We start from the raw sequence: 14099 nt of genomic DNA on the forward strand, positions 1-14099 counted from the left end.
AGCTTGTAAATTAAGGGTGGTAGTGATCCTAAGAAGTGTGTTTAGCCTTTTTATAATACTTGAAAAATAAAAATTTGCAAGTGTTAAAAGGTTAAAAACACTGTTGGAGGTACCAAACATTTGCATATCTTTAATACACCACCTCCCAAATGAGGTAATTGGAAACGCACAAAATCACCTCATCCCAAAACTAGGACCATAAAAGAAGACGAGATCTCGGACCTGCTGGATAACCTGACTGATTGACCTATGCCTAGAAAAACGAATCCAACTACTCGTGTCCTCATGTGCCCAAAAGTCAACCAAGCCTCCTGATATGCTGCAAAAAGTCACTCCTTCATGATCCTTCACGAGGAAGAGTGGCTATAAAAAGGGAGCCTCTTCCTCCTCAAATGACTCTCTCTCTCGGCCTCTAAAAGAAAGTTGTAGAAAATGCATTTCTATACCCGGAAAATAGTGGAATGAAATCTCCAATATTTTCCTTGAAGAATTTTGGATTCTTCATTGGCATTGTCTGTGGGAAATCTGAACAAAAAGCTATAATGGAGGACCGAGAATGAAGTTTAATCAGTCCAAAGGGATTTGGATGTCAAGTCTATCTTTGTTAAACATCCAACATCTTCCACTATAAGCAAAAACAACAGCAAGAGCATCAACAACAAAATCTTCTAGGGGAGTTTTCCTTTAGTTTTTTCTTCTCCTTTTATAAATCTTCCTTTAATCACTTTTGCTTTGCGTAATATTCAAGAAAATGTCAACTTTGTAGCTTTAGGAAAATGAGCAACTAACCTCTCGATTATCTCTTTGTTTGGGTTTTTCTAGTACCACTTGTGATCGGTTGTTCCTTAGAATTGAAAACAAGCAAATATGGATCGAAATAGCAACTCACAAGCCTTTGTTTCATGCTAAGCAATTCTTGAATATTATGGAATTCTAGGGAAACATGTCCACTTGCAATCTGCAGCTTCAGGTTCTATGATCTAGGCCTCAGGCACCATGGTTTAGTCATCTCAATCAATTGTTGAAGGGGACAATGTCTAACCAATTTCAAAGGGTACAACCTCACAAATCCTTGATCTCAATATCGCCTCAGGTAAATAGATAAACCTAGAAACCTGACCTGACAAAGGTACCTATTCTTTGACCAAATAGTTGATCAAAAGCTACAAATCTTTGAAGAATGCAATATCCAAAAGCTAAAAAACTTTGAAGAAGTGTTTGTACTAGATAATCTCCACCTTGACTATCCAGACGATTTTCATCTCGGGCAGTCGGAGGTACCTCATTCTCAAATACCAGCAAAGCAACCCAATTTGTACTTGTCAACCAACACACATATCCTCACAACTAATTGTTTAACCCTTATCAAATCGACCACCCAAGATATGTTGGGCCTTGTTCAACTTGCTCAGGAGTTTGCCCAACCTCCCACCTGCTCAGCATGCATATGTTAGAATGTCTAACTCCTTCTTTCAGATAAAATTGGTTGACAGTTTTATGCTTGGTTGAAGCCACTTGTATAGAATTCGAGAGCCATAACAGTTACCAACAATGAATGGAGGAGACAAATTTTAAGGCACCTCAAATATTCAAGAGTTAGATACAACTTAAGAGGTCATTTAGCTTACCTAACCTCAACAGGAAGTCATCAAAAAGCACAAGTACAATCTTGATGTCAACTCACATACATATCAACCAAATGGAAGAAAGTCTTGTCACCTAAGCAAGCGATCAACTAAAGTTCAGATAAGTCTTCTTTAACATATCTATCTTATAATCTTTGGTTCATTTCATTTGTTTCATTTTACAAGGACTAATTGTGAAAAACAAACACCTTTCAAGTTAGGAAAAACTTCCAACTAAAAATCGAAGATTGAATTAGTCTCAAAACAAAAACTCTTACTAATAGTCTAACTAAAAACAAACGGTCAAGGTGAGCGACCAAACAAAAAACCTCGATCTGAAACCCACTTTTGGCATTAGTCCTCTCAATTCAAGATGTACTTTGTTGAACCATCCCCTGTGGTCATACATGGAAATTACCTTGATGCAAGACTGACTCCTCACTCTTCTAGAGATGGATCACCTGTGTGCTTTGTCAACCTTCAAGTAAAGGTCGCACTTGTACACATTAAATCAAGCTCTATCTTTGGGTATGAGTTAACTTTATGCCAAACCAACCTTCCTCTATGAGCATGTGTTATCCTTGTACCAAAACCTAAGTGGTCAATTCCAAAAATTCCAGTGTATAAAAGAACTTAACCTAAATATTTTTCTACTATCCACTCTGGAAGCATTACATGCAAACTAAATGATTGAACTTGCCTATTGACTTGTGGCATAAGAATTATATCAAAGCAAAACAGGTTATGGAATAAGTCCACCTCATGATAAGATCACTTAAACGACAGATCGAGAAACTCAAGCTAGCAAATAATGATAACCTCTTAACCAAGAGCAACAAGTTGGGGAACCTAGCTAGAAAGGTTGGCTCTAGCAGAAAAGCACCCAAGACCCTTACCTCACATAAGGGGAAGTGAGTGGGAAGAAAAAAACCAGGTCTCGAATAATGAAGTACAACATTAGAATTTACAACAAACAACTTGGGATTTGTGTGTTATCTATCTATGTTACTTCCAATTTTTGATTGGATGCAACATGAAGGAATCTCAAAAAATAGCATCACAAGACACAACCTTATTATTAGTTGGCCCCAAACTGAAATCATTCAAATGTCAAAGCTTTGAGTTGAATAACGTTGGGACGTAAATGCAAAAAATTATCTACGAGGGTTCATTGGTTAAAATTGCAAGTCAACTCAGCCTAAGAGGCATCAAAGCAGTAGAACTGAGAATTTGCATCACCTACCACTTCCTATTTATTTCAAAAAGAGCTACATATCCGTTACGTGGCCTTAAAGTTCAACCTACATAAGAAACCCAATCGAGCATCTTTACCATTGTTAGCAACTCATGATACTAGCTAACAACTGTGAATGACTACTTTTCTGAGTGTTCCCTATTAACTTACAACGACCTACTCTCATATGGTTCTACTAATTGCCTGGATAGTCAATACACAGCTCCGCTAACTCCATGAACTATTCCTAAAATATTACAGCAACAACCCTCAACCAAGGAAAAGTGCAAACTACCTCATTAATGTAAGGTAAACACCTAAGGAATCCTTGAGAAAATTTGTTTATTTATTCATATTAGAAATAGTGCAAATAGAAAGCAATGATCAAAGAACTATGACAAAGGCCTTTAGAAAAGCCTTGTCTATAAGAAGTCCACTACTCGGGTCATTAGTAAGGAATAACCTTCCCCACGTACCAGATCAAGCTAGATGAACAACTTGAATTAAACCTTACAGAAAAAGCTACGATATCATAATTCGCACAATCAACACCTACCTACTTGACAAGGCTGAGGGAAAAAATCAAGTGGCGATCAAATCAACGTTGGTCATAACCAATGAAGAAAATGTCGCGATATTTCGGCGATATATCGTGTATCGAAAGATATCGACATGATATTTCATGGAGAAATATCGGTCCGGTGATATTTCGGGATAAATATCGAGAAAAGGTTGGGATATACACAGTCAACGTGCTATAGTTGATTGTGTATATCAAAATGTTATACATATATCAAAATTTTCAATAAAATAACTTTAAATTGTCTATTATACTTCTAATTATATTATTATGAGGTTTTCCTTACATTTTCATGAGTTTTTAATAATTTTAAGCTTACCGATATTTTTTTCCAAAATATCCACCGATATATCTGATATATCTGTAAAATTGAAGTACCGTTGTATCCGTGATTACCGATATTTTCATCCTTGGTCACAACACAACTAAAAGAAAAGTTGGTTTGATATAGGCAGTTCAACCAATATTCTCTTTGACAACTTCTTTCATCAAATGAATAAGTCATGACTTTGACTCGAATTATAGGCTCTTATGGAAAATCTTCCAATGCCTAGATTAACTCGACTTTAGAGCAAAAATAGACTAAAGTCTCTTTCCTGATGAAAAAGTCTCATTCTCCTTACAACATCATTCTCAAGCAACCTTTTGTGGATGCAATATATCCATCTTACAATCAGATGCTTGAGCTAAGAAAGAGATCTAACAATGATATTGTGCTCAAATTCCAAATCCATCTCAACCTGAGATAGCTCCGCAAAAAGGTTAAACAAACAGGATGACATACTCATCACCTAATCTGGTTTAGATGAGAAGAGCACATCAAAAACAACAAAGTATCACCAAAAAAGAACACAAAATGATGAACGAGTGGTAACTACATCAACCTTAATAAAGTTTGTCCTAAAATTAGTTCTCCCCCGCCAAAGATGGGCCAACTTTTGGACTCAATATCATAACATGAGGAAAAAAAGGTTCAAGAACCCTCAACCATTTTGTGGGCTTACTCAACTAAAAGCAAAGGAGCATTAATCATAATGTTGATCCATCAAGAACGATAAACAAAAACTACAACCAAAATGTAGACTCTTACAGGTGCTAAAACAGGTATTCAAAATAACCTCAAAAAAGGTGTGTTTGTGACCCCAACTTGATGGTCGCAAAGCGCCCAAACCATGGAACCAAGCACGCCTAAAAAGGTACTATGTCTAAACTATATAGCTAGTTTTGACAATTTTGGAATGTTTTAATTACCTCAATAAACTTCGCACCTTATCTCGATCCTCGCGTATGTGCTTGCTAAAGTGAAATTTACAAGATTGAAAAAGACTGGGCACTAATCCTCTGGGAAGAGTTGTTCATACAACTAAGATCTAAGCCCTATTACCAAAAGACAACCAAAGCCAAGCAATTGGATGAAGCTCATTTGGTCTATATTAATTAGAATTATGATCAATTTTGTCAGCCAAGACCTAAAACAATTATCCTATGGGATCATTCACCTCTCTAAGAGGTCAAAGTCATAATTCGACCACTTCCTTTAGCCAAAGAAGTGGGTCTATAAGCCTACAACACCACATATCTTTCCCCAATCTTCCTTACCATGTATCAAACTACATTTCACTAAGCAACAATTACTACACATTTTTTATCACACAAAACCCGCACAACAAAAAAAAAGTTGAATAAGCCCAATAATTGGCACAACTCACATAAAGTGTGGTCATCAACACCCCACAAACAACAAAAAGAAAGAGAAAAAAAACTAACATTGACACAATTCATCAAAGTTGCAGTCATCAAAATTAGCAAAACAATGTAGCAAAAGAAAAAACCCCACATAAGCACCATTCATCAAAGTATTCTCCTAATGAAGTATAAAAAATGGTCATCCTCATCATAATGGACTAAAGTATGGTAGATACCGCCATCATCAAAGAGACTTTAGCAAATGAGTCATAGCAAGTACAAGAGGGTCATACTTTTTGCTCTTACTAGCAAGCCTAGTCTTGTTTATATTAAAGTTCTTGATGCAAAGGCATATCAACCCCACACCTATAAATGAGGTAGAAAGATTTGTATCACCATTTGATTGTTCGCCTTGACCTGATCATCCAACATGGAAGCTGATCATTGGGATCCTCAACGCCTATGAATAAAAGAAAAATGAGTAAGACGTGTCAACCTCATCAACAAACATCATATCCTTGGCAAAAATGGGAATCAAACATAAAGAGTTTTTCTTCCTCGCCATTCCTAGGGAAGATCAAGACCTAAACCCACTCATAGACACTCTTATATCAAATACTAAGAGGAATCATGTGATCCTTCGAAGACCCAACCTCATCACGTGCAGAATTGGATCATCACCATCTAAGCCCTAATCAATGCTTAACACTTAAGTAAAACAGACTAGACAACTAAGTACAAACAAAAAGAAAGCTAGCAACAAGCAAAGGAACCACTTAAAATGTCAAACCTAGACAAGCCAACATCTTCAACTTGAGCTACATCTAGTTGGAACTATTTGATCAAACTTATGGCATGACTCGAGCTCAAAGCAAAGGTTTCCACACGAACTTTCGATCAAGCTACTTACTCCAATATGACACCTCAAACAAGACTTTGTAATACAAAACCATATCTCACAATTGCAACACCGGCTAGAACAACAGCAAAATAAGCATCAACAACAAATGGAAAATATCCCGGCACGCTAAGACGACCTCATAGATCAACTACAAAACAACCTAGCCAATTCACGACCACTAAGCTAACCAAATTGAAGTTGGGAAGAAAGTGCAACGAGCTGCATGCATGAAACCCCATCAACCTAGGTTAAACCAAAAAAAGCTAGCCATCATTAGCACACTATTCGAGATCGTTACAAAGTCCTACCCTCTTCTAGTCATAGAAGATGTCAAGACTTGGGAGGGACTGGAGGTACCAAAAATTAACATATTTTTAATACACCACCTCCCAAACAAGGTACCTGAAAAGGCACAAAATCATTTCATCCCAAAACCAAGACCATAAAAGAAGATGACATCTCAAACCTGTAGGATGACATGACTACAATCTTGAAGTTGTACTTCTATAGTTGGTGTCACATGGTATTCATTTTTCAATCCACTGTCCATTGAATGGGTTACAGTATGTATGGATACAAGAGCAAGATATATATGGCCACGGCTAGAATTATGGTTGACCCTTGTATAAGGGAATTTCTACAGCCAGCTAATGTTTCTATAAACATGCTGATCTATGACTCACGCTAATAGTTGGGCCCTAAAAGAGAACCCGGTAGGGAGGAAGGGCAGCATATAAACCTTGTTCAATGGGCATGGTAGCACCTTGGAGGAGGAAAGTCGTTTGTGAAAGCATTGGATGAGAAGATCATGGCACAATGCTACTTCAAAAAAATGAGCACTATATTCCCAATAATCAAACTTAATCATGAAAACTTTGAAAATAGTGAGAATTCTCTTACCTACAAGTATAAAGACAAATAGACAGAAGGTAAATAAATCATTAATAGAACTTAAAATAATAAATTGAGCAAATAAACATATGGTAAAATTGGAACTCATGATCCTCCTACTAAATAATACCATATTGGATAACTAAATTTTTTAAGAACTTAAACATAAGATTTGGATCCTTATGATTGTGTATCATGCTTTCTAATAATATATTAAATACTTTTCTAAATTTTGTGTTGACTTGTGATTACTTCTCTAAATCAATTTTTCAGCATCATATATATATATATATATATGTGTGTGTGTGTGTGTGTGTGTGTGTGTGTGTGTGTGTGTGTGTGTGTATTTGTTAGGATGAATCAATTATCAAAGAATGCAAAAATACAACTCCTCATAGAGTCTCTTGTTTTTCCTCTACAACTTAATTAGATAAACTTAAAAGAAGTCCTTAGTGCTTTCACAAAGAAATAGGATAATTTTTTTATCTTCAAACCTGCACAAAGATATGGAAACCATATCATTGAAATAATTAAAACAAAAAACAACTAGAATCAAAGTGTTATTGCCTTATTTAAAAAAATAAATAAATAAAATAAATCTTGGGCTTTATGCAAAACTAAACATTAGTTGCCTAAATCTCCTTAATTGGAATACTAGATGGGTGTATCAATTCAACTCGACACCTTCTTCCATAAATACCAAAAATGATATTTGTTTTGGGAACAAGACTAGAGTTTTGAGCATATATAATATATTTATGAAAAAAAAAGGATAAAATAGATTTTCAACTAAAATAATTCCCAAGCTAGTACATTTAAGCTACGTGTGTATTGTATGGCATTAGAATGTTTTTTTCTTTTTTATATGTTCTTTTATATCACAACTATAATTAGTAACTAGGATTTTGATTTTTTTAACATAAAATCATAGTTAGATATTATAATTTTAAATTTATTTTTAAAATCACAGTCATTAACTATAGTTTAAGCTTAAATTTAAAATCATAGTTAATAATTATTATTTTAACCATTTTCCAAAAAAAAATCAAAATTATAATTAATAACTACGATTTTATGATATGAATACACATGTAGATGAAACACTCCAATTTGAAAATTATTTTGAGAGAGGATCTACTTTGTAGGTTTTTATTTTTTTTTAAATAAATTATTTTTCCTCAAACCTCAAAAATCTAACTTGTTTAGAACTAAATTCCATTATACACTTCCCTAATTTTCTTTACCCTAATAGAAGATAAATTCCATTTTATCACTTTTCCACTAGAATCCTCATGACTACTTGTAGAATTCTTGAGATGAAATGAAAGAGTAGTATGAGATGCTTGTTCAAACTTTAGTTTCAATCTTGATCAATGTTGTCCATTCCCTTAGCTGTGCATTATTCCAATGCCAGCTTTCCTCCATAAACTCCAGGTACAAGATTAGATTCCGTGTGGAACTTGACCATCAATATCCTTCTCTCCATTTGTGGGGTACTGCCCACTTGATCACTGCTGTGGAAATCTGACTAACACACCCAAATTCTCAACAACCCAAAACCACAGATTCCTGCATCATTCCATCCATCTTTCTTTAAGTAAAATAGACATCCACTTGGTCTTTGTTTTTCATTTATTTCACTTTCTCCCAAGAATACTAATCTTGTCTTTGTTGACTGATTAGTTTCATTAGAGATCATCCAAGCAAAAGAATATCATATTTTATATTAAAAAAAAAATATTGAATATATTAACAAGATATCATCCTCGAAAAGTTGGAAATGTAATCTTGTGCAATGAAAGGAAACAAGGAAGAGTCTTAAATAAATTGTTTCCGAAAGAGACCTAATGACCCATGTCTTTAGGGGTGAATCCTTTATGTATATAAATAAGAAAGACAAGGCTTTGCTTTCATGACTTCATCTTTCTCCTCATTCGTGTACACCTTTTCAAAGTATTCAGTGGAGATTGCCCCCCATCAATCACTTTTTCCATAATGCATAGCGTGATTATGTTAGGTTGATTAGGTCACCAACCATTTGCTTAGTTGCTGTCATGCCTTTTTTCAAACCAATATAAATAGGGCATGAACACATCCATTTTCATACCTCTACCTAACGTTAACGTTAATATCTTGTTTATAAGTGATTCTAATAAAAATACTTTTAATTTATATTATTTTTGTCAATAATACTATTATTATAAAAATATATATAAATAAGAAAGCCTTTTTGATCATGTATTAAAAAAAAGATTTTTTGAAAAAACTTCCATAGTATATTTTATGACATTATTTTCTTTAAAACCTTATTTAAAAAAAAAAAAAAAAAACCTAAAAACATGGATTCTATCTCTCAAAGCCACTCACATTTCAGAATATAAGGGTTCTTTGGAATTGCGTTTAATTTTTATATTTAACAATAAAAGAGACAGAAGCAATTACCAAATTTGAAAATTATAACATTTTTAAAACTTTTAGTTAAGCAAAAGAAAAATTCTTTGAGATGTTTTTACTACTATTTTTATCATTTACCTATGTAATTAATGGTAATTAAAGGTTATAAAATTATATTTAATGCATATTAATTTCTTTACACATCCAATTTTCACTTAAATAAGCTATAAAAATATTGAAAAATAATTTTTCAAAAATAATATTTTATGTGATTTTTTATTCATAATAAGTTATAGGAATAAACAAAGATAGCATTGGAAAAAAATAATTTTTTTTATATTTTGTTTAACATGAAAATATTAAAATCAAATCAATATAATTAAAAATAGTTTAAAATTTAAACATTTTAAACTATTTTATCTTTATATAATACAAAAATACATACAATGAATTTGAATAAACATAGAAATGTAATTTATTAATAATATTAATAAGGTTAGAAAAAAGTTGAGAAAATACATTCCTCAATAATTTTTCCCCGCTCTGTTTCTCCTCCTCGTCCTCTCCTTACCCTTTCAAGTAATTTCCGAAAATCTGGACGATAAACTATCAATCCTACTAGACGTTAAGCAACAACTGGGCAATCCCCCGTCACTCCAATCTTGGAATTCCTCATCCTCACCCTGTGATTGGCCGGAAATTACATGCATCGACAATATCGTCACTGAAATTTCACTCAGCTACAAGACCATCACAAAGAAAATTCCGGCCAGAATTTGTGACCTCAAGAACCTTATCGTACTTGACGTCTCCAACAATTACATTCCAGGCAAGTTCCCGGATATTCTCAATTGTTCTAAGCTGGAGCATCTCCTCTTGAAGCAAAACTTCTTCGTGGGTCCAATTCCAGCTGACATTGATCGACTTTCACGTCTCCGGTACCTAGACCTCACCGCAAACAACTTCTCTGGAGATATTCCCGCAGCAATTGGGCGGCTACGGGAGCTGTTCTACTTGTTTCTGGTTCAAAATGAGTTCAACGGCACCTGGCCAACGGAGATTGGTAATTTGGCGAATCTTGAACAATTGGCCATGGCCTATAATGACAAATTCCGGCCTTCAGCCCTTCCAAAAGAGTTTGGCGCATTGAAGAAGCCGAAATATCTGTGGATGACGGAGGCGAATTTGATTGGCGAAATACCGGAGTGCTTCAACAATCTATCGAGTCTGGAACTCTTGGACCTCTCAGTCAACAAATTGGAAGGTACGATCCCGGGAGGCATGCTTACGTTGAAGAATTTGAACTATTTGCATTTATTCATTAATAGATTGTCCGGCCACATTCCTTCATCCATAGAAGCTCTCAACTTGAAAGAAATTGATCTTTCCAAGAACCATTTGACGGGGCCGATACCAGCGGGTTTCGGGAAGCTACAAAATTTGACGGGTTTGAATCTTTTCCGGAATCAGTTGTCAGGAGAGATACCAGCAAATATAAGCCTCATTCCTACACTGGAAACCTTCAAAGTTTTTAGCAATCAATTGAGTGGAGTTTTACCTCCAGCATTTGGCCTTCATTCGGAGCTCAAACTCTTTGAGGTTTCCGAGAATAAACTAAGCGGGGAATTACCTCAACATTTATGCGCTAGGGGGGCTTTGCTTGGAGTGGTCGCTTCCAACAACAATCTCAGCGGGGAAGTGCCCACGGCCCTCGGGAATTGCACAAGTTTGCTCACCATTCAGCTTTCCAACAATCGTTTTTCAGGCGAGATTCCTTCCGGCATCTGGACATCCCCGGACATGGTATCGGTGATGTTAGATGGAAATTCATTCTCAGGGACACTTCCAAGTATCACAAAAAAAGAACACAAAATGAGGAACGAGTGGTAACTACATCAACCTTAATAAAGTTTGTCCTAAAATTAGTTCTCCCCCGCCAAAGATGGGCCAACTTTTGGACTCGATATCATAACATGAGGAAAAAAAGGTTCAAGAACCCTCAACCATTTTGTGGGCTTACTCAACTAAAAGCAAAGGAGCATTAATCGTAATGTCGATCCATCAAGAATGATAAACAAAAACTACAACCAAAAGGTAGAGACTCTTACAGGTGTTAAAACAAGTATTCAAAATAACCTCATAAAATGTGTGTTTGTGACCCCAACTTGATGGTAGCAAAGCGCCCAAAGCATGAAACCAAGCACACCTAAAAAGGTACTATGTCTAAGCTATATAGCTAGTTTTGACAATTTTGGAATGTTTTAATTACCTCAATAAACTTCGCACATTATCTCGATCCTCACGTATGTGCTTGCTAAAGTGAAATTTGCAAGATTGAGAAAGACTGGGCACTAATCCTCTGGGAAGAGTTGTTCATACAACTGAGACCTAAGCCCTATTACCAAAAGACAACCAAAGCTAAGCAATTGGTTGAACCTCATCTCGTCTATATTAATTAGAATTATGATCAATTTTGTCAGCCAAGAACTAAAACAATTATCATTTGGGATCATTCACCTCTCTAAGAAGTCAAGGTCATAATTCACCACTTCCTCTGGCCAAAGAAGTGGGTCTATAAGCCTGCAACACTACACATATTTCCCCAATCTTCCCTACCATGTATCAAACTAAATTTCACTAAGCAACAATTAGTACACATTTTTTATCACACAAAACCCACACAACAACAAAAAGTTGAATAAGCCCAATAATTGGCACAACTCACATAAAGTGTGGTCATCAACACCCCACAAACAACAGAAAGAAAGAGAAAAAAAACTAACATTGACACAATTCATCAAAGTTGCAATCATCAAAATTAGCAAAACAATGTAGCAAAAGAAAAAAACCCCACATAAGCACCATTCATCAAAGTATTCTCCTAATGAAGTGTAAAAAAATGGTCATCCTCATCATAATGGTCTAAAGTATGGCAGATACCGCCATCATCAAGGAGACTTTAGCAAATGAGTCATAACAAGTACAAGAGGGTCATACTCTTTGCTCTTACTAGCAAGCCTAGTCTTGTTTATATTAAAGCTCTTGATGCAAAGGCATATCAACCCCACACCTATAAATGAGGTAGAAAGATTTGTATCACCATTTGATTGTTCGCCTTGACCTGATCATCCAACATGCATGGAAGCTGATCATTGGGATCCTCAACACTTGTGAATAAAAGAAAAATGAGTAAGACGTGTCAACCTCATCAACAAACATCATATCCTTGGCACAAGTGGGAATCAAACACAAAGAGTTTTTCTTCCTCGCCATTCCTAGGGAAGATCAAGACCTAAACCCACTCATAGACACTCTTATATCAAATACTAAGAGGAATCATGTGATCCTTCGAAGACCCAACCTCATCACGTGCAGAATTGGGTCATCACCAACTAAGCCTTGATCAATGCTTAACACTTAAGTGAAACAGAAGACAACTAAATACAAACAAAAAGAAAGCTAGCAACAAGCAAAGAAACCACTTAAAATGTCAAACCTAGACAAGCCAACGTCCTCAACTAGAGCTACATTTAGTTGGAACTATTTGATTGAACTTATGGTATGACTCGAGCTCAAAGCAAAGGTTTCCACACGAACTTTCGATCAAGCTACTTACTCCAATATGACACCTCAAACAAGACTTTGTAATACAAAACCATATCTCACAATTGCAACACCGGCTAGAACAACAACAAAATAATTATCAACAACAAATGGAAAATATCCTGGCACGCCAAAACGACCTCATAGATCAACTACAAAACAACCTAGCCAATTCACGGCCACTAGGCTAACCAAATTGACGTTGGGAGGAAAGGGCAACGAGTTGCATGCATGAAGCCCCATCAACCAGGATTAAACCAAAAAAAACTAGCCATCATTAGCACACTATCCGAGATCGTTACAAAGTCCTACCCTCTTCTAGTCATAGAAGATGTCAGGACTTGGGAGGGACTGGAGGTACCAAAAATTAACATATCTTCAATTTTTATTTGGTCATTAAAATAAATAATTGTTAACCATTCATCCAAAGCTTCAAATTTCAATCTAGGGTCCACAATTAAACCAAGATAAAAAATTAAAGGTATTTCTCCCCAATATTTTCTAAATTTTTCTATCATTGCAAATATTGCATCATTAAATATATCCAAATTTAAATATTTTTGAAGTACAATAAAAATATTAGTTATTTGCATGACAACTCGGTTTGAAGATGGATAATATACACCACAAAAAATTTTTGTTATTTAAAAGATCTCTTAAAAGATCTGCAATATGTCAATCATAATCATTTAATACATCAATATCTGCTTCACAATCATTGTTAATTAATTATATTTCATATAGTTCTACTACTTTTCTATATTTTGTAATAGTTTGTAAAAGTTTATAAGTAGAATTCCATCTAGTGGGCATATCCAAATTTATATTTCTTTTTTTTTTCATATTTAACATTTTACAACAATCAAAAAATAATTCATGTTTTCCTTGAGAACTATTAAGACCCGCAGCAATGCCTCTAATTTTTTATAATGTATCATCAACATGTTTTAATCCATCTTTTACAATTAAATTTAAAATATGTGCACAACAACGCACATGAAATATTTTACATTGATCTTCTTTTATTTGTCAATATCGTTTTAATCTAGATACTATTGCATCATTATTAGAAGCCTTATCTAATGTTATTGTAAATATTTTATCACGAATGTCAAAATCTATAATTTCATCATTTATTAAAGATGCTATATTTTTACCATTATGTGGATCATTTATTATTTTAAA

General features: G+C 34.8%; 1 protein-coding gene across 1 annotated transcript; it reads left to right on the top strand.

The window, feature by feature from the left end:
* Nucleotides 1–1998: 1998 nt before the first annotated feature.
* Nucleotides 1999–11201, top strand: LOC117912666 (receptor-like protein 52). The gene is made up of 2 exons (XM_034827352.1): nucleotides 1999–2153; nucleotides 10052–11201. The coding sequence occupies exons 1-2, from the start codon at nucleotides 1999–2001 to the stop codon at nucleotides 11199–11201; spliced, it is 1305 nt and encodes a 434-aa protein (XP_034683243.1).
* Nucleotides 11202–14099: the final 2898 nt, after the last annotated feature.

The sequence above is a fragment of the Vitis riparia genome, chromosome 4, assembly GCF_004353265.1.
Source record: "Vitis riparia cultivar Riparia Gloire de Montpellier isolate 1030 chromosome 4, EGFV_Vit.rip_1.0, whole genome shotgun sequence".
In the NCBI taxonomy this organism is placed as follows: Eukaryota; Viridiplantae; Streptophyta; class Magnoliopsida; order Vitales; family Vitaceae; genus Vitis; species Vitis riparia.